Source organism: Cryphonectria parasitica (assembly GCF_011745365.1).
Source record: "Cryphonectria parasitica EP155 unplaced genomic scaffold M406scaffold_1, whole genome shotgun sequence".
Classification (NCBI taxonomy): Eukaryota; Fungi; Ascomycota; class Sordariomycetes; order Diaporthales; family Cryphonectriaceae; genus Cryphonectria; species Cryphonectria parasitica.
The window spans coordinates 2,627,532-2,648,929 of NW_024468909.1; the positions used below are offsets into that span (position 1 = coordinate 2,627,532).

Consider the following 21,398-nt stretch of genomic DNA (forward strand, 5'->3'; position numbering starts at 1 on the left):
TTCTTGAGGGATTTCAAGCTTTGTCACGAATCAATTATCGATCGCGTTCTGTGTTTCTGATTAATCTGCTGTCACGGCTCCCCTTACCGAGTACCGCGCATCCGGATCATCCCAGAGCACTTGCCTTGGGCTCTTCGTGTGCCCCCTCCCTGACGATCCACTCCACAGGCCGAGACGAGACGGAACGAACCCCGGGAAGACCTGACTATCGCGTGCTGTCTGTGGAGAAGACAATATTATAGGACAAGAAGACAGGCACGGCTTTTGGGGAGAAGACGCGACGATCCAGACTGCTCGACAGCCTCAACTCCTTGGCGACACCAAGGGCGGGGAAACTCTCCTCACAGACAAGCAATCTGCAATCTGCACAAGAGTTCATTGCGACGGTCATCCGTCATATAAGCAAACCCGCAGCCCTACAAATAGTATCTCAGCCGAATCAGGACAGACTGCGGAGCGAGACCCAATCCGATCCACCATCATTTCGAACCCGTCCTGACGTCTACGTGGGACTCCCTCTCGGCCATTTTGCAGCTCCATCACGTCGCGGCCGGGACTTCAGCCACAGAAATAGACTTATCCGCAGGGCAGGGCATGTACGTACATATCTACTACTACCACTACCATCATTAAAACCTCCGCACGAGGAGGGGGCAACACCATAGGAAGAAAGGGCAGGGAAAGAAAGGAAGGGGATAAAAAGGGCCACAAAAAAATTCAGGCCAAGGTGTGAACCCTACCAAGGTCCTCCTGTGTGCCCACCACCACCAACCTTCTTCGCCTGGATTCGGCACGAGGCAGCATAGTTGATACCACCCCTCCTGAAACAGCCTCCCCCCCCCTTGGACTCTAGGAGGAGTTCCTGTGCGAGAGTCCACACACCTTTTTATCTGTCTGCCTCTCTCTCTTTCCCTTTTTTATACTCACCAAGCTCCGTCGCGTTACCTACTTCAGTACATAAGTTACCCACGGGCGGGCTGCCGACTGAGCTTGAAGCCCTGAGAGAGGCCCTCGAGGATCCCCGGTAAGGACCAGAGTCACTTGGTACCAATTTTCCCCCTCCTGGTGCAGCGACGCAGGTACCACAGTCACTAGCCGCCGTCGTGGGCTCGCCAGTCTGCCAGGATCCGGTCGTGCCCCTGTCGTTCCCCCTGTCGGTGCCTCGTCCTCCTGGAAAGCTTCGAGCATCCGCGGGCCCTTGCGCCGGACGCCCAGGCCTCATCGTGGCCCATCCTCGGTCAGAGGCCCAGTAGCTATACACGGATCTACGCCACCCTGCTGCCTCTCCTTCGCGCGACTCATTTCCACTACCAGTACCTGAACAGAACATCCTGCCCACACAGGACCCCAGGGCTCGATCAGGCCCTCCGCAATCCTACCTCTTTTTTACCACCTCGCCCGCTCCGACCCATTTCACCCCGTCCGTTCATTCCCTTATCGACTCCGGGCCCATATGTTCCATCGATCACACGAGAAACAAGAAGGGTTTGCTAAGGAGCAGCGGGTTGCGGAAGCACAACTCGACAGCCTTAGACAGCTTGGTCTCGTCGGCCTGGAGACCAAGGGATTTGCTTCCGCCTGGGGAGGGACAGAACCGATTGCATCCAGTCGACCTCCCTCCAGACCAGGACCAAAATCGAAGCACCAAAACCACAAGGCCGTTCCCCTTCCCATTGGTGGTGGCGGCCCGACCGAGCCCACGTTCCCTGAAAAGGGTGAGTCGATCTGACATCTTCTTTTTCTCTCTCCCTTCTCCTCCACTTGTTCAGCCTCGCTGTCCCCTTGCCCTGATTGTCGCGCCTTACCACCACCTCCCCCTCCTCCTGCTGCTCCTCCTCCTCCTCCTCCTCCTCCTCTCCCCAATCCAGTGTGTGACCAGTCTTGCGTTGCACATCGACCCATTCCTTCTCGGGTCGCCATTGTTCGTGTCAGCGCAGAGGCGTGACAAAGATTCGTCGCGACTGGGCCAATTCCCCCGCCGTTACCAATCCGGAACTGACCAGCCCATTGTTTGCACAAAGGCCATTCTATTGCCGCCGGTACCTTACGACCCCCGTCGTCGCAACGGTCATCCGTTTCCGCGAGCTCGAGCCGATCCCGCGAGGGTGCCCGACGCGCAAATACAACTTCGAATTTTGGCATGATGAATGCCGACAGGAGCCGCACCCGGAGGGAGCGCACCTTTGTGGGGAGCGAGTGCGCTGTCTGCGAGGAGCCGCTGGAACACACGCTCCGTGGCGAGAGGATACTGCAGTTCTCATGCTCCCATGTGTCACATGAGGCGTGTTTCTACGAATTTATTCGGGAGTTCGAGTCGCAGTACTGTCCGACATGTAACGCACCGCTTCACCTCGACACAAGTCGGGGCGGAAATGTCCTCGACATCGGTACGTGCTCAACACAGCTTCACGCTGGTCTCGCGCGCGAATGACACACTAATCACATTCCGTCCATCACAGAGAAGATCAGTAGCATGGTACGATCGGTGTCCGTAAACGATAACAGGGCAGCAGCCACCCCGACACCAACACAAGGAACAGCAGCGGCAGCGGCGGCAGCAGCCTGGGACGAGCACGCCGGCCGCCCACCAAGCAGAGGCTCTGCTTCAAGAAACGCTCCGCCGCAGGCTGCGTCCCATGGTAGCGTTCGAGACCAGGCATCCGACAGATTCCTAGGACGGAACGGCCACACGCGAAATGACAGCGATGCGACAGGAGTGACTGGGGTTGCTTCCTCGGGCGGCTACCCTGAGACGACACAGAGCGGCCCGGCGCGGCGTCACGAATATGATTTGCAGGCCATGGAAGCCTCTCTGGCCAGCCCCAAAGCGGTTGCGAGGAATCCCATCCCGGCACCGACCGTCACCGTGCGATCCGAGTTCCCTACAATCAACAGATCGCGGCAGCAGCAGACGCTCACATGCCTCATCACGGTCGAGGTTCCCGACAACAAATGGCGGCCGGACCCTGATGATCTCCAGTCTGCGCCCCCCCTTCCACAACAGAGGATAGAAGACCAGTTTCCCCAGAGGCCCCCGTCTCCAGCACGGAGCGCACCCCGCTTCTATCCCTATGAGGCGCCAGAGGTCTTGGAGGAAATGACGGAGACCCTCCGCAGCCGGGTCGACAATTGGCATGGTCTAGACTTTAGTCGGTACGTGAAAACATGAGATGCCCTCCCCTTCTTCTGTTTCTTCTGTTTTCCTGAGGGCTGATAGCTGACTGACTCCGATTTCAGATTTGGTAAACTGCGGCTGTACGGAACTCTGCGAGTGGGAAAGGACAAGGTCTCGTGGCAAGAGCTTGAATGTTTCCTCTTCGCCGAGATGCTTATCTGCGTGAAAGAGAAGAAGAGCTCAAACCAATCTTCACAGTGGGACGACGGTACCCCTCGCAAGACCACAAGATGCACCCTCAAGGGGTCGATCCTGATCAAGAAGCACCTGAACGAGGTAACAGAGACTGGTCACATGGATGAGAACATCTTGACGCTCAGCCTCTCCGTCGCCGAGCTGCCGCAGTTCCACCTGCGCTTTGAGAACCGCAACCAACTGAAGCTTTGGCAACAAGCCCTGTTGGACCTGAACGCCGTCGAGACACCACCTGTCCGCAGCCCCGACTATGATCGCGGCGAATTCTCGGGAGAAGATGAGGAGGAATGGCGTAGAGACTCAACGAAGCCTCAGCGCGTCTCGTCAGTAGCATCTTCCTGGGGGGGAGCAAGGTCAGCCACAACGGCACCGACTGAGTATACGAACTTTGCCAGGAGCCCTCTCATGCCTTCGGTCCACGTCCCCATCGACGTCGTGGTGGTCGTGCCCATCTCGTCGTCGATGCAGGGTGTCAAGATCAACCTGGTTCGGGATGCATTGAGGTTCATGGTGTACACCCTTGGCGAGAGGGACCGCATGGGCTTGGTGACATTCGGCTCGGGAGGCGGTGGTGTGCCCATCGTAGGCATGACGACCAAGGCATGGCCTGGCTGGAGCAATGTCCTGTCCTCAATCAAGCCCGTCGGTCAGAAGAGCCACCGGGCAGATGTGGTCGAGGGAGCCAATGTCGCCATGGACCTCCTGATGCAGCGCAAGTACAACAACCCCGTCGCGACCATCATGCTCATCAGCGATGCGTCTACGTCAGACGCCGATAGTGTTGATTTTGTCGTCTCACGAGCTGAGGCTGCCAAGTAAGTTGTGATGCGCCAAGATCAAAACCACGAGAGAACCCCGAAGCTGACTTTTCTCCCTTCTAGGATCACAATTCACTCTTTTGGCCTGGGCATGACACACAAGCCAGACACGATGATCGAGCTTTCCACCCGGACCAAGGCATCTTATACCTACGTCAAGGACTGGATGATGCTTCGCGAATGTTTGGCCGGATGTCTGGGGTCGATGCAGACACTATCGCACCAGAACGTCAAGCTCAAGCTGAAGCTGCCAGAAGGCTCGCCGGCTAAGTTCCACAAGATCAGCGGTGCACTCCAGATCACAAAGCGCGCGACTGGACGTGATGCAGAGGCTTCTCTGGGCGATCTGCGCTTTGGCGACAAACGGGATATCCTCGTCCAGCTTGTCATCCTTCCCGACACCTCGACACAGGAGCAGCTGCCACAGGATGCGTGGGAGACCGTCGTAGCAGGACTCGAGGCCCTCGGCGGCCCAGTTGAACAAGAAGACCAACGTGCAGTGTCTGTGGAGGAAGTCCCGCTTATACAAGCAGACCTCACGTGGGGCGACATCCTGAGGGACGGTGCTGCCATGCACCTGCCAAGGCCATCGCTTTTGGCCATCACAATGCTGCCAGCGTCGTCGAACAAGAAGTCCTGGAACGGCTCACCACCAATCCCCCCGCATCCGCACATCGTGCAGCGGCGGATGGAGCTGCTCACCTCCGACATGCTCACCCGCGCACTGACCCTCGTCAGCAGAGGGCAGCACGACAGGGCACACACGCTCCTGAACGAAACGCGCTCGATCCTGAAGGGCCTCGGCAAGGGCGGCCTACCACCCGTCCCCGCGATGCCACCCAAGTCTAACCCTTCAACCCCCCTCAACGTCCAGAACGAATCCTCCCCAACCGCTGCTCTCACCCCCGACAGGAAACATACGCCCTCGCCCACAGCAGCCGGGCCTGCAAACTCTGGCAACTCGGCTGTGCCCAACGGCTTCCAGCCATCGGCCATCCCGCGTAGCCGGTCAAACGACGCGATTGGTCTCGGCGGTATGGGTCCCGCGGCAGGTATCGATGTGACGACCGTGTCGGCGCTTGATGCTGAGCTGGACTCTGCGCTTGAGTGGATCAACCACCCGGCCGTCTTTGGCCGGGACAGCAGGAAGGCGGTGCTGCAGGCCATCGGCGTCATCAGCAGCCAGAGGGCGTTCACGTTCAGGACACCCATCGAGGGTCTGTGGGCGGCGCGTGTGGGCGGCGTGAAGAAGCTGACAGAAAAGAGTCGGGAGTGGAGGGATGAGGGCGGTGGTGCTGAGGGGATCACAGAGGAGGCATGACCATGATCGTGGTTAGGCCTTCCTCACCCAAACCCTTGATAACCCTGAGCTGAGAGATTCAAGAGTTGGTGCTTGTGTTGGTGGTAATGTCTCTGTTCCCCCTTTATTCGGCCGATGTTGCCGTGATGATATTTTTGGCATGTTTTGTGTTATTATTCCCTGCCTCTTCATAGCGAACGGGATTTAGCGCGATGTTTGTGTGCTATGCGACGGACACATGGAGGTGCCCGTTTGCCATGTTCTTTTCCTTTCTCTCCTTTCTTTCTTTTGTCGCCCCGAACCAAAAAGATACCACTTGGATATTCTCGCTGATATCATGTCAGCTAACTGTGTTACGATATACATATTTGCCCTCCTTTTTTATTCCTAAATTTTGTTATCTAAAGATGATCTACTCAAGCGTTCCCCGTTCTCTTGTTCTTGTTCTGCTTTGACGAAGTGATGACACAGAAGATGAGAATATCATCATGTGCTGGATCCACATGAATTCAGCCTTGCTGTGATGGACAGGTCTTGGGAGAGTATATTCTTGTACTCAGGATGAGATCAGGGCAGCTGCTCATTTTACTATCTCGGGCAGGTTGAGTGTAGGTGGTAGGAAGGACAGGTCTTTGTCTGATGCAGCGATCACCTCCACACACTACTCTGCTCCTGATCTGACCGAAGGCCTGCCTCACTTGGGGTTAAGATATCTATGTACAGACTATAATCATGCAGAAATTTTGATGCGATTTTTCTGGATTGTGGCGCCCGTGAAGATGGCTCACACTCCACTCCCTATACTACAGCATACAAGACCATGATCATCAAGTCATCATGTATTAGGCATCTTCTTTGGAGGATATCATGCACGACTGGAGGGCTCCCGTGGCAATAGACAATTCTTGTTTTTTTTGTGGGGTTTATCTGGGGGGGGGGGGACGTCTTCTTTCTTTCTGTCTTGTTGCATGCACGCAATGAGGCCTCTAGATGAACCGTGATAAGAGGTCCATTTGCCGTCTGCGGTCTGAATATGGATGTTGCATGGTAATTTACATGTTTAACTTTGTTCGAGAATACTATTTTGCCCTAATGATGATCTCTTCTCCCACATCGGTGTAAGGGGGAGCAGACTTCAGGGCTGTCTGCTTGGCATATTAATTGGTCGGCCCCTCTCAGGAGGACGGAGGGGGGAACATGGGGCTTGAAGCGAGGAGGCACTTTGTTCCCATTTACTAGTGTAGAGAACGATTGATTGCTCAGGTAGTTGTATACTTCGTGGAGGGGTTATAAATTTCGGGGGTGTTGTATATCAACGTAATCCTGCCTGGTAGAGGACGAGATACAGAAAAGAACGATTGTTAATCACTGAACGTTTGAGGATTCGTCTCGGTCAGGTTTAGCCGTGCTCTAGCCCCAAAATTGTTCTGGCTGACCCTGCCTGCCCCTTGGGGCACGGAGAGCTAAAGCAGCCCCACAGAGCTGTTACTATAGTAGTATACGAGGACCCTGCTCAGCGGAGCGTGGATTCTCATTACCCAGTGATGCGGAGGAAGCTAGATAACAGCAACAGGAGGGCCAAAGGGTTTCCTAGAGGCTTGTGGGTGGAAGAAGTGAACAGCTTATCTAAGTATTTGAGTGTTTAGCAGTATTTGGGCCGTTCTGTCATCTTGGCCTCTCCTAGTGCTGGGGAACAAATGCTGATTGTGTTTTTTTTTTTCTTTCTCTTTTCTTTTGAAGCAGAAAATCGTGTGCTTTATTTAGCACAGTTGCAACTTTCCTGACCCGAAAGCGAGAGCGTGGCTGGCGAGGCTGGCTTCGTGGTCCCCCCCCCAATTGCCACCATCCTTCCACCACGAGATATTTGAAGACGCTAGTTCGTTGTGGTTGGTACTGCTGCGCCTCTGAGATTATGAAATGGACTCCATTCTGGATCATGACTAGGTCTGACATGAGAGAGAGAGAGAGAGAGAGAGAGAGAAGTGAGAGAGAGAAAGAATCTCTTGGGACAAAGAAATATGGAGCACAGGTCGTGTTCTACCCACAAGGTAGACACAGGTTCTTGAAAGGTTACAATTTTTTCTTCTTTTTTCTTCCAATAGCACATTGCCTGTCTTGAGATTCTGATATAATCACTGTAGAAAAATTACAGCATATTTGCAGATACAGCCTTAGGGCCAATGGGTGGTTGCTGCGAGGCCGTTGACGTGGTGTTCTGGTGGGGGCGCAAGGCACACTAGGTCACAGTGGAGCCCACACCACACCCACTGTATCTACAGGAGCTTGTCAGTACACAGTTGCAGTAACAGTACAGTACCAGCAACTTATCGACAGCACAGCTTCTTTCGCCCGCTGTTAGATTTGGGCACGGGATGATCGGCGGTGCCAAGCCTGAGGCAGTGCCGCGCCATCTGTAGTGGTTTGGATGAACAAACCTCTCTCCAACCCCAAGCTTGGTCTTTCAAGTTGGTTGCCCAATGTTCCATGTCCTGCACATGGCTTGCTACTGCTGCAACCCCCCAAAGCTGACACACCCTGAATCCTGCAACAGCATCTTGACGACAACCACCACCACACAAAGAAGGCCAGCAGATTCTCTGTCTTGAGCACTTGCGTTATTGACAGTTGACCGACGTCTCCACCCACCAACCCAACGCGATACCATCTCCGACGACCAGAAAAGATATCGAACCCTAATATTGACACGTCCAATGCCGCGTAACGTCATTTCCTAAACCCCCCTTCCCCCCAACAAGGCCAATCACACCGGCGCCTCGATGGCTGGCAGACCTCCGTATGGAGGATCCTCCCGCCAAGATGACCTCCTCCTCGATCTCGACGACCAGCCTGTCTATGGCGGAGGGCAGCGCTCAGCCCTGACCGATGACGACCTCCTCCGCTCCAGCGCCTATGATCACGATGGCGCTCAACAGCAACAAGAACAACAACAACAACAACCACCCCGGCCCTCTGTCTCCTACGATGACTTCCTCGGCGCAGGCCACCCCCAGACGACCGTTCACTCTTCCAATCTAACGTCCCCACACACGGCGACACCGGGCACGGGCAGCGCAGGCGTAGCCCATGCATCAGGGGGCCCCTACTACGCCGATAATGTGGGTGGAGCCAGGCAATACTCCCAGACCTCAGAACTCGACAACTACCAGCGGTATGCCGACGACTACTCGGACGACTACCCGGAAGACGGAAACTCGTACTACCAGCATGGAGGAGGTCCGCCCGGCATGACGCAGCACGGCGGTTACGGAGCAGACGCGCGACACAACGCCAGGAACAGGAACAGCATATTAGGTATGGGCGGCGGTCTCCTGGGCAGGGCCAAGAACATGCTGGGCATGGGCGAGGGCTACTCCGAGATGGACCTGCCGTTGACGGAGCCTGGATCATCGTCGTCGCACCAGCACCCAGATGCGCAGCAGGGCGCAGCGGCAGGCGGCGGCGGTGCTGGTGGGAAGAAGTTCGACGTGGGCAACTTCAAGTTTGGCTTCGGCCGCGGCAAGCCTGACCCTTCGACCCTGGGACCGCGCATCATCCACCTGAACAACCCGCCCGCCAACCAGGCCAACAAGTATGTCGACAACCAGGTCTCGACGGCCAAGTACAACGTCGCGACCTTCCTCCCCAAGTTCCTCCTCGAGCAGTTCTCCAAATACGCAAACATCTTCTTCCTCTTCACCTCGGCGCTGCAGCAGATACCCAACCTCTCCCCTACGAACCCTTACACGACCATTGGGCCCCTCGGCGTGGTGTTGTTGATCTCGGCGGGCAAGGAGCTGGTGGAGGACTACCGCCGGAAGCAGGCGGACAAGGCCCTGAACATGTCCAAGGCGCGGGTGCTCAGGGGCTCCAACTTTAACGACGCGAAATGGGTCAACGTGGCCGTGGGCGACATCGTGCGGGTCGAGTCGGAAGAGTCCTTCCCGGCAGATCTGGTCCTACTCGCAAGTTCCGAGCCCGAGGGTCTCTGCTACATTGAGACTGCCAATCTGGACGGCGAGACCAACCTCAAGATCAAGCAGGCGCTTCCCGAGACCGCAGCCCTGGTCAGTTCAAGCGACCTGGGCCGGCTCGGCGGCAAGATCAAGTCTGAACAGCCCAACAGCAGTCTGTACACGTACGAGGCGGCTCTGACGATGCAGGCTGGGGCGGGCGAGAAGGAATTGGCTCTGAACCCCGAGCAGCTTTTGTTGCGAGGAGCAACCCTTCGGAACACCCCCTGGATCCACGGCGTCGTGGTCTTTACCGGCCACGAGACGAAGCTCATGCGCAATGCAACAGCGGCACCGATCAAGCGCACCAAGGTTGAGAAGCAGATGAATGTGCTTGTCTTGTTGCTCGTCGGTACTCTGCTGGTCCTCAGCGTTGTCTGTACTGTTGGTGACCTCGTTATGCGGAGCGTGCAGCGCAACTCCCTTGTCTACCTGGACCTGGACGACCTCAATACGGTGGGCTTGGTCGCAAAACAGTTCGCCTCTGACATGGTCACGTACTGGGTCTTGTTCTCTGCGCTGGTGCCCATCTCTCTGTTCGTCACTGTGGAGCTGGTGAAATACTGGCATGGGATTCTCATCAACGACGATTTGGACATCTATTACGACAAGACCGACACGCCTGCCAACTGCCGGACGTCAAGCTTGGTGGAGGAGCTCGGCATGGTAGAGTACGTCTTCTCGGACAAGACAGGCACCTTGACCTGCAATATCATGGAGTTCAAGCAGTGCTCAATTGGCGGCATCATGTATGCGGACGATGTACCCGAGGACCGAAGAGCCACCATCGAGGATGGTGTCGAGGTTGGCATCCACGACTTCAACAGACTCCGCGACAACACGACATCGCACGAGACGGCACCGATCATCCAACATTTCCTGGCACTGCTCGCGACCTGCCATACTGTCATCCCGGAGCGCAACAGTTCAGGCAAGATCAAGTACCAGGCTGCGTCACCTGACGAGGGCGCCCTTGTCGAGGGTGCTGCGATGCTTGGGTACAAATTCACCGCACGCAAGCCTCACGCCGTCATCATCGAGGTGGGAGGAAAGGAGTTTGAGTACCAGCTGCTCGCCGTATGCGAGTTCAACTCGACGAGGAAGAGGATGTCTACGATCTACCGCTGCCCAGACGGCAAAATACGGTGTTACTGCAAAGGCGCTGACACGGTCATCCTGGAGCGGCTCAGTGACCAGAATCCCCACGTCGAGGCGACGTTGAGACATCTCGAGGACTATGCGTCGGAGGGTCTGCGGACTCTCTGCCTGGCCATGAGGGAGATTCCCGAGCAAGAATTCCAGGAATGGTATTCCATTTTCGACAAGGCATCCACGACTGTCGGTGGCAACCGTGCCGAGGAGCTGGACAAGGCGTCCGAGTTAATCGAGAAGGACTTCTACCTCTTGGGCGCTACGGCCATCGAGGATCGTCTCCAAGATGGCGTCCCCGAGACAATTCACACGCTGCAGCAGGCCGGGATCAAGGTCTGGGTTCTGACGGGTGATCGGCAGGAGACGGCCATCAACATCGGCATGAGCTGCAAGCTTCTCAGCGAGGACATGATGCTGCTGATTGTCAACGAAGAGACGGCGGCCGCCACCAGAGACAATATACAAAAGAAGATTGACGCGATCCGGACGCAAGGCGATGGGACGATCGAGACGGAGACGCTGGCACTAATCATCGACGGCAAATCGTTGACGTACGCGCTCGAGAAGGACATGGAAAAGATGTTTTTGGAGCTGGCCGTCATGTGCAAGGCCGTCATCTGCTGTCGTGTCTCGCCGCTGCAGAAGGCGCTTGTCGTGAAGCTGGTCAAGAAGCATCGGAAACAGTCGATCCTCCTCGCTATCGGCGACGGTGCGAACGACGTCTCCATGATCCAGGCTGCGCACATAGGCGTGGGCATCAGCGGTCTGGAAGGCCTGCAGGCTGCTCGCAGTGCAGATGTATCGATCGGACAGTTCAAGTACCTGCGCAAGCTGTTGCTCGTGCATGGGGCGTGGAGTTATCACAGGGTCAGCAAGACGATCTTGTTCTCGTTCTACAAGAACATTACCCTGTACCTGACGCAGTTCTGGGTAAGTTTTTTTTTTTTTTTTTTTTCCCTCGTCATGGAAGCTAGGATACATTTATTATTGTCCCTGTTCAATGCTGACAACAACAACAATAGTACACCTTCCAAAATGTCTTCTCCGGCCAGATCATCTATGAATCCTGGACACTGTCCCTGTACAATGTCATCTTCACCGTCCTGCCACCTCTCGCGATGGGAATTCTCGACCAATTCGTATCCGCGCGTCTCCTCGACCGCTATCCTCAGCTGTACTCTCTAGGACAGACGAATCAGTTCTTCCGACTGCGCGTCTTCATCGCCTGGATCGCTAACGCGGTCTACCACTCGCTCATGATCTACGTCTGGGGCGAGCTGCTATGGCCATGGGATCTCGTGCAGGGCGACGGCAAAACGGCCGGCCACTGGGTCTGGGGCACGGCCATGTACGGCGCGGTCTTGCTCACGGTTCTCGGCAAGGCAGGGCTCATCACGAACAACTGGACCAAGTACCACGTCATTGCGATCCCGGGCTCCATGGGGCTGTTCCTCGCGTTCATCGCCGCGTACGGAACGGTGGGGCCCCTTATTGGGATTTCTGAGGAGTACCACGGCCTGGTGCCACGTCTGTTCTCGTCGCCTATCTTTTGGCTGCAGATGTTGGCGCTGCCGGTGCTCTGCCTGGCCAGGGATGTTGCGTGGAAGTATTCCAAGAGGATGTATCGCCCACAGACGTATCACCACATTCAGGAAATTCAGAAGTACAACATTCAAGATTATAGACCTCGGTATGTTTTTTTTTGTCTTCTTCTTTTTCCCTGTCACCACATCTCGATTTTTTCTTCTAGCTGACATGGTGCGTGTGTGTGTGTCACTACAGCATGGAACAATTCCAGAAAGCAATTCGCAAGGTCCGTCAGGTACAGCGTATGCGCAAGCAGAGAGGCTATGCCTTCTCGCAGGCAGATGAATCACAAACGCGCGTGCTTCAGGCCTACGACACGACGCAGAATAGAGGCAGGTATGGAGAGATGGCGTCTTCGAGGCCGCAGGGTCAAGCTGGAGGACAAGTGTGGTGATAGCAGAGAAAGAAACGATCAAACAACACAACGACACAACACACAACAAATAACGAAAGAAAAAAAAAAACCCCTTGATAGCATGTCGGGCTTATTTTGTTTTCTTATTAATGTACACCAAATATGATGGATGAACCAACAACGGCTGGTATGGTCTTGCGTCAGGTTGTTTTTTTTTTTTCACCGCGAGGGCCAAAAGGGGTGTTCGGTTGGAACAAGGAGTTTCCTCGCTGACTTGAGAGAAAGCAGGCAAAATGATTTGTCTTTTCTTTTTTTTTTCGGCTGATCTTTATTTCTTCTTCCTTTCCATCGACTGCCAGAGTGATGAGTTTTTTTTAAGTTTTTTTTTTTTTCTTTTTTTTCTTTTTCGTTGCACGAGCCAAAGAATATTTTGGAGACGACGACAGAGATATGGGCCCTCGCTCCAGCATATTAGCTCATCGTGTGGTGATTGTTTCCGTGTGAGGTGGACTCCACATGAAGAATTCATACCATTCATTACCAGGGCCACGCATTCTACATGCATTCTTCAAAAATCACCATGTGCAAGCTGCTCATCAATCTTCCCCCAGAGGCCCTTGCTCATAGAGCCACTCAACCAATAATTCCCCTCCCCCGTCCTTCCCCAGGATGGGAAATGCATCAGGCGCAGTCATGCCAAAGGTACAAAGCTGCACATAGGCCGGAGGGATACACTTCCTGGACCGATCCATGTCCTCCTCGCCCCTGCCTCTGCCTCTCTGCCTCTGCCCACCATCACCGCTGGTGTTGCCGCCACCGCCGCCGCCGCCAAGTCCACTTCAAAGAACCTCGCCTTTGGCCCAGTTCGAGTACATAACCATATGCATACGCCAGTGCCCGAAAAGGGGGGTGGCAGCTTGCCGACCACCGCCGACCCGGCGCGCCACATTGCTCATAAACGCCTCGACCTGCGCGCGCGTGCCCAGGGTCCGGACGGCGTTGCGGATGGCGGCGGCCACCTGGCCCAGCGGCTTCTCGAACAGGTCGCGGACGGTCAGGAGGACGGGGATGAAGCCTACGGCGTTGGAGACGTAGGGCCTGTCTTGAGGCCGCCGCTGCTGCTGCTGCTGCTGCTGCTGCGATGCTGAGGTCGGCGCGGGCCTGTTTGAGGAGTTTCTGCATGTGTGATGCCGGCACGCACAGCATACGGTTCTCTAGGGCTCCACAATGGGTGAGGATGTTGTTGAGTCCGTAGCCTGCGCGGCCTAGTAGTCCGAGACGGCGGCTGGCCAGGGCGTGGGGCTCGGTTGGGCGGGTGCCTAGTTGGGCGAGGGGATCGGTGATGGTGGCAGTGGCACCATCATCATCATCATCATCATCATCATCATCATCATCACCATCGCTATTCGTCCCGAGAGGGCATGGAATAATAATATCTGCTGCTGTCGGCATACCCCCTTTCTTGCCATCTTGGCTGTGGCGGAGAACAAGACACCATGCGTCGAGGATGGCACGCAAGCCCAGGGCGTCCACAAGGGTGTGCGGGCAGTGCAGAGTGACGACGGTCCTGTCGAGAAAGGACGTGACGTGCAGGCCCAGCTGCGGGATGTCCCGGGTCAGGTAGTCGTCCAGACGCAACGGGCCGTTCTCTGGGCGGAACAGAGACTCGAGCTCGCCCGGGTCTCCCACCACACTGGGCCGGGTGGTCGGGGCTCTTGGGATGCGGCTTGCGACGAGGGTGGTCGGCGGCGCGCTGGTGGTGGGTCTTGTGGGTGTTATGCCAGGGCTGGGCGGGCGGTTGAGAACTCGGCTGGGATGTGGTACTCCAGTCCTCGTCCATCTTTCTGGAGGTTTGGGTTGGCTTTTGTCAACATACACACAATACCACTGTAAAGAATACTCATCACGAGCGAGCGTGCCCCTGTCTTTCTTGAAGGAGGTACACTCACAGAAGACCGCAGGCGGGCGCCCAGTTTCCTCCACCCTGGGCGCTGGATCAGGAACTCGAGGCTGCGCTGGAGCTTCCCCGGTTCGAGCACGGCGTCGAAGGCAAACATGGAGTACAGGATGAAAGATCGCCAGAGCGGGGTGTCGTCGAAGAAGGGGAGGGGTAGGACGGTGTCGGTAGGTACTTTGGCAGGTGTGCTTGAGTTCCAGAACATGGTGCTGCTGCTGCTGCTGCTGCTGCTGCTTAAAGAGTCTCAAGCTCGATGTGCTTTGGGGGCCCGGAGGGAAGAAGATGACGACGATAATGCTATGGTGTTGTTGACAACTGGCGCATTTATTGTAATTACTGGTGATCTCTTGGTAGCAGGTTATTTACATTTCCCATATGGACACAGTCAATGGCTTCTTAGATAAAATTGCAGTGTATTGCCGAGTACTGCTTCAGGTGTTTGGCAGCCCATATGAGTGGCCAACAAGGTATAGGCTTACGCACGACCTCGGGGTTCGGGGGAAGGAGATACGAGGTAGAAGATAATCAAGCAATAGATGTTGTGAAGCAAAAGATGTGACCTTGATGACAGACATAACGGGTGGCAAGTATCCATGATCCATCCTGATAGCAAGTATGAAAAGGAAGAGAAAAAAACCAAAATCCGTACTAGCAGTCCATCGATATGACACCTCCCAGCTCACATCATCTTTTTGTATTGATGGATAAGTACTATAGGAAAGTAGACAGTAGATGTAAGTCATTGTTTGCTGCTGCATTTCATACAAACATCAATGACCAAGAATGACCCAATAATTAGTACAACATTATCATTTACGAGAAGTGTACTAATTATGGTAGACTCGTCTAAGTCTTGTGAGCCAAGTCACTGACAGACAGCTCTTGTATAAAAACTGTTGGCATTCCTGGACCCAACATTGATCAAGTATCCTCCAGTCCGCCGTGCGTCCTTCTGAGAAGACACATGTACATGGCGGCGACCCAACCTGATACCAAGCTTGTCAGAGTCCTGTACACTGAACGAGTCAGTCACATCCAACCACCACCACCACCACCACTACAATCCACTAGGCATACTCAGCAATCTGGGCTCGTTACGAAGGGCCTCACAAGGTTCACACCAGGCCACAGGGAGACCTTGACTCTCCACGCAACCTGCGAATCTACTGCGCGGTACACGGCGATAACCCAACAGGCGAAGTCCTCCGATGGCAGTAGTTCTGTTCTGTAGCCTCGATTCATGCTGCACCGGCTTGAGTCGCGACTGACTGTTCTGTTCTCCAGCCCCTTTTCCCCCCCTTGTGTTGCCCATACTGTACTATATATACTCTTTTTCAGCGGTTCAGCGCTTTCTCTGCTTTCTAAATAAACTCACGACCGACACACAATGTGCACAAGACAAAGCCGTCCAGCAACAATATCACCTGAGTCGTGTTTTCCCGCTTCATCATCATCATCATCATCATCCTCCTCCTTCCATCCCCAGCCTAGCCCCCTAGCCTTATGCTCTGGCCCCCCCCCCCCCTTCCCATAACACCAACAACGCAGTAAACTTTCGGGAGATCCCCACCGAACTCGGAGCGGGAAATCCCAGACAGGGGGGCAGGAAACTTAATCTTGAAGCTTATGTCGACGCATGTTTCTTTTTCGTGTTCCTTTTCTAAGAAAAAAATAAAAGGGGGAGGGGGGGAAATCAATAAAGAAGAACTCAGGAAGGCAAGCGGGAAAGAAAAAAAAAGAAAAAAAAAAAAAGAAAGGGAAGAAAAGAACCCTTGTCGTCAAGGCTGCCAAGCTTCTCCCCATCTTTTTCCCCTTGGGGTGAGAGAAAGGTGGGGAAAGGGGCCACGAGGACTTTGTGGCGGTAATGAGCCGTGAATATGTTTCGGAACTCTGCAGTAGTGGGATCGTCGATCGCAAGCCAGTAGGCTAGGTAAGTAAGTACTTGGTTAGAGAGCGGCTGGGCTGGCAGCGGCGGCGGCGGCGACAACGACAACGACGAAATCGAGTGGTGGTGGTGGTTGCAGGCGGTGATCGGTGGCTGGTGGCTGGCATTGGCGGCCTGGGGTACAGTAATTAATGCATCTAATATATACCTAACGATTAATGTAAACTAATTTGGCGGCCGCCTACTAAAAATGACATTTTTCTTGTTATTCCAGGGATGTCACAACTTTTCGGACGCATCTTGATGTGATGTGGTGTGATGTGATGGAATGGGGATAGACTCTTTTCATCAAGAGCCTATCATGAATGGAGGTTGGGGGGGGGGGGTGCGTCTGTGCTCGACTTTGCTCCAACAAACAACCCGCCAGAAGCAACGTCTAAGTTGCCTATCCGGGAAGACCCGCTAGCACCCAACCCAGCCCAGCCTTTCTCTCTCTCTCTGTCTCCACCTGACCGACTAGTTTTTTTTTTGCAAGCCATCATTGCTTTCATTTGTCCTTCCCTTCGTTTCCTTCTTTTTTTGGTCTTTCTTCTCATGCTGCTGGGCACTGACACGAGCACAAGACATGTGATGATCGCCTTGATGCCCAAAGCGGGTTGTGTATCTATCGTCGAGATAGATAGATTAATTCCCCCCTCGGCGCCCCCCCCCCCCCACGAATAGGAAGAAAACCCACCACTCACGAGTCTAGGTGGAACAAGGTACCCCCACGCAAGACGTTCTCTCTGATCTGAACATATAGTAGGGGAACAAGTCAGTAATTGCTTCAGCAGAGGAAGAAGAAGGGAACAAAAGAAGGGGTAATGACACTATAATAGTGAATACTACTACTATTCTTCCACACCACCCGCGGGAGCGGCGGCACCCAAAAGGTAGGGTCCAGACCACCCCCCGCCTGACGATAAGGCGTGCGCACACACATTACGTCCCGATCACCTCGTCGTCATCATTCCCGTTACCTGGATTCGGGTTGGGATGGACTGTGACCGTACGCTATCTTGCGCGCCGGCAGGCACTCGTGACGTGACATACATCTTGATTTCGGATTGCCTGAATGTATCTTCTCTAGACTGTCTGGCCCCTCCCCCCTTCTTTCTCCGCCAGCCCTATCATTGGGAGGGGGGGGATTGACAGAGTCGATAGTCCGCCGTACCATTCATTTCTTCAGCTCAGCCTTGCTCAGTACACCAACCCTCCGTTACATCACACTATTCTCCACCAGAAAGGCAGTGGGTCAAGGTTGAGCAGCTATGATGCCCCCCCGAGGGAAGAACAATGTGCACGTGTGTATCAGTGAGTAATTCTCAGCTAGTGCTTGTCTTGGTGTAAAGCACATCCGCGGATCACAGCAAAGCAGCCTCGATTATACCATCACGATAGAACGGGGCGGGCCCAACTGGTGCTTTTGACTCCATTCACTCACTTCACTCGCTGCCCTCTTCTTGAGGGCCACACATGATGAGGAAGTTACTATTTGATTCCAAAAATTTTACTCACCATTCCTTTCAGCACCTTGACCACTCCCTTCCCACCAGGGATAGGAAAGAAAAAGAAACAAGAAACAAGAAGAAAAAAAAAAATGTGTTCATAAAATGGTATACCCCTCCTTTCCTAAACTGCCGTGGAAATGCTCGGGAATAGAAAATGAGAAACCATAAAAACCAGAAAAATCAGGGTCGCCACCCCAACGACCCAGATAGTAAAATTCCGATAATGCTTGATGACACCTCCCCCCACCCCCCTCTCTCACATGCAGACCCTATGTGCGTCCACCCACCCACCCATCTCCAAGCCTGTTGATCTTGGGACCGACATGCCACGCCATTTGCTCGCCTGGCAAGCAAGATCTGGTACGTAGGCCATGCAACCAGCGAACGGTCGAGAGAAGAGGGAAAAAAGTGAAAAGAAAAAAGTGCTATCTCTGGACCGATGCGGTCCCCCAGTGCGGAATACCAAGGGAGGCCAACTTTTCGACAAAACAATCAATGTCTCTCGCGCTGTCATGACTCAATCCCAAGGCCGATCGCCGCTTTGTCGGGTGACACAATTGAGCGTGCCCATGCCCGCGGATCCACTCGTTCCCACCGCCCCGCTGTGTAAGAGCCCCGATGGAATCCTCTTGGGGCCGAATCCGATACATCAACAACCGTAGTGGCTGGAATACGGAGACATGAGATTTGTGATGGATCGCACAGACTTGTGTGTCTTTTAAACTCAACAATCTCCAAAAAAAACACACACGTGTCCTCAAGGTCTCGTCGTTGCTAGTGTAATGTGAGAAGAATGGTGGGGGGGGGGGGGGCAGGTGAGGAAATGACCACACGCCAAAAGCATGCTGCAACCGGTCGAGGCGACGTGTCGTAGAACTGTCTTTCTTGCTCAAAAGTCTTGGGAAAAATACCCATAAGCGTAGAGATGGCCCGTAAGGTTAGATCCAACCTGCATGGGGGGGGGGGGCGATTCCGCAGTATCTGTGGGGTCCCCACGCATGTCGATCCTATCCGTCTGCTGCTGTGTTGATCATCGGCTGTTCATCCCCGTCACAGGCTGTATAGGCGTGACAAGTTCGATCGACTTGGGCCGCGAGTAGGCTGCCGGGCGCCGTGATGGGAGTGGTCGGTCAGAGCCCTGTGCGGCCATGGTGTAGCCGTAGTTGTCATACGTTGACGAATACACCGTCGACGAAGGGCGGCTTCCGTACGATGTACTAGGGCTGGTCGTGTTGCGTGATGAGAAAGGCCACATCGTTGTGGGATAGGAACCGCCAGAGGGCGTGGGCGGGCTTGGTTCTCCAGCGCTCAGCGACCGCAGTGCCGAGACTGCTGAGGTGTGGTGGTGGCTAGTAGATTGAGGTGAGGTCGGAGGTGAGATGAGCATGGAGTGGGGCCGTGATGGCGAGGCCCGCGGGATGATGTCCCTGGGCTCTGGGTCGCCCGCTGCATAGAATGGGTAGTTGGGACTTGTTCGTGTGCGCAAAGTGAGGGTTCTCGGTGTTGAGCTCGATGGAGACGGGTCGGGGTGGTCTCCGGCGCGGCAGCTGATTTCTCGTCAGCGAGCTGTACGTGTAGTAGCACAGGGGGGAGAGAGAAAACTTACGCCTCGGAGCAGTATATCGCCTTCTCGTCTTGAGGCACGAATTGCTTTTCGCATGTCATACTAAAATGGAACCATGACTGGTTAGTCAAGAGCTCGCGACAGAGAGTGTGTACGTAGACAGGAACGATATACGCCGTGTACAATGGCCCGCGGCGGCCGGGATCTCGCAAAGCACATCGAACTGCGGCTGAACGCAAAGGCCGATCATGCACCGTCCCACTGTTGCTGTGTGCATCACACGAGGGCAGCGAGGGCAGGGAGGGCAGTGAGTGACACCTACCAGAACAGGGGAAAGCTCTCCCTCTCGTCCGACAGCCAGTACTCGTCCTCCATCTCACGTTCCCTCTCTCGTGGGTTCTTGCCTAGCTTGGATCCAAACTGTGAGGTTCCCCTGCGGGTCATTGCTGGTCGCGAGGCCTTGTGCCTGGAGGATGGGTCGGTGACGGTGACGGCCTTCCTCACATCTGTATAAGAGGTGTTGGCAGAGTTGTGGCCAGACTTTCTCCGGTGGTGGTACATTGGACCTGAATGGTGGAAAAGACGACGAGAGTTCTCTGGTGTGGGGGCTGGGCTCTCCTCCCTCTGTGTGTGTCTCTCTATATATCTCGAGGGCGACGAGCCACAATGCTCGCTGGTTGGCCGTCCCTCACAGCGGTCCTAATACCGGACGTGGGGAAAGGCAGCGGGGTCCGAGATGCGGGACCAATCCAGGACAGTCTGGCGGAGAGGAGAAGATTGGGCCCGAAATTGAATCTTCTCGGGGCGGGCAAGGTTGATGCCCAGCTCGCAAGGAATTGCAAAGAAGAGGGAGACAAAAGTAGGGCGGAAGAGTAGTGTGGGTGCCTGGTCCAGAAGAGGGCTGCGCGGATGCGGCCCTTTATGCAGCGAACTAACAAGAAGAGGAGGGTGTGTGTGGGGTTTGTGATGCAAAGAGACGAGACGGATAGATGGCATGCAGGTGTGTCGGTGTGTGTGTGTAAGTGTCTCCCTGGGGGCTTATCAACTCCTCCGAAGTGGCGAACGGATGTCCAAAATTCGGCAGATCGTCGTCAATGAGGACCGGAGCAGTAGTGGCATATGAATGGGAGATATATAATAAACAAAACTTTTGTGTCTGGCGTGTGGCACCGATGACTCTTGCGCGAGTGGTGAGGAGAATGTCGCGTCGCGATTGCGCAGGGTAGTGCCCTTTACTTTCTCTGCTTTTTTCCCTCTCGCTTCCGTTCTGGCGTGATGGTCCCTTGTCCTTGGTTAAAATAGTCCCCAGTAGACAGGATCCAGGGGTCCTCCCGTTCAGGATGATTGATGGATGTGTCAGAGAAGACAACAGCGTTGGCCTTGCAAGCGTTGAGCAGAGGAGCCCAGCACGGTGGGACGCTCTTAATTCTGTTTGAACCAGGATGGTTATAGTACAAGAAGCCAATCCGGCTCCGTGTGACGAGTTACCGCTAGCGCCAGGCCGGGCGGCCGTTAGGGTCCTCTTTGGCGGTCCTTGGGTGTTTCTTGGGGAGGTTGGACGGTTTTTGTGAAGGTGACTTCAAGACGGGGTTAAAGAGATGAGGCCGAGTGTTGTAGTAGCAGTAGGACTGGGCAGGTCTGCGTGCGGTGGGGATCCTGCCGCGGTCGAGGCGGTGATGCTGGTTGTGCTGCTTGGGACAGGATGGCAAAAGGCACAAAACGCAGATGGGCGTGCCTTGTCCTCCTGACAAGAATTCCGGGCCAGAAAGGTCACGCAACAGCGGGGTTGGTGGCGCCTTGTCAAGTTATTACTGTCTTGGTTATGATGGAACGACGACGATCGTTGTGCA

At 54.8% G+C, this 21,398-nt stretch overlaps 4 protein-coding genes across 4 annotated transcripts; 2 read left to right on the forward strand and 2 right to left on the reverse strand.

Moving 5' to 3' along the window:
- Positions 1-2,143: 2,143 nt before the first annotated feature.
- Positions 2,144-5,509, forward strand: M406DRAFT_325617 (uncharacterized protein; the record flags this gene model as incomplete). Its single annotated transcript, XM_040920006.1, has 4 exons — positions 2,144-2,387; positions 2,541-3,153; positions 3,238-4,185; positions 4,252-5,509. 4 exons carry the CDS (start codon positions 2,144-2,146, stop codon positions 5,507-5,509), a joined length of 3,063 nt encoding a protein of 1,020 aa, XP_040781118.1.
- Positions 5,510-8,071: 2,562 nt separating this feature from the next.
- M406DRAFT_86962 (uncharacterized protein) lies at positions 8,072-13,136 on the forward strand. The gene is made up of 3 exons (XM_040926095.1): positions 8,072-11,580; positions 11,673-12,340; positions 12,433-13,136. Exons 1-3 carry the CDS (start codon positions 8,266-8,268, stop codon positions 12,629-12,631), a joined length of 4,182 nt encoding a protein of 1,393 aa, XP_040781119.1. The 5' UTR covers positions 8,072-8,265; the 3' UTR covers positions 12,632-13,136.
- Positions 13,137-13,431: 295 nt separating this feature from the next.
- Positions 13,432-14,754, reverse strand: M406DRAFT_335883 (uncharacterized protein; the record flags this gene model as incomplete). The annotated part of the gene is made up of 4 exons (XM_040921079.1): positions 13,432-13,753; positions 13,794-14,345; positions 14,399-14,436; positions 14,542-14,754. The coding sequence occupies 4 exons, from the start codon at positions 14,752-14,754 to the stop codon at positions 13,432-13,434; spliced, it is 1,125 nt and encodes a 374-aa protein (XP_040781120.1).
- A 4,260-nt stretch (positions 14,755-19,014) lies between these two features.
- Positions 19,015-20,112, reverse strand: M406DRAFT_246982 (uncharacterized protein; the record flags this gene model as incomplete). The annotated part of the gene is made up of 3 exons (XM_040916438.1): positions 19,015-19,492; positions 19,591-19,650; positions 19,871-20,112. Coding segments are annotated over 3 exons (780 nt in total), but the record flags the coding sequence as incomplete, so codon positions are not given.
- Positions 20,113-21,398: the final 1,286 nt, after the last annotated feature.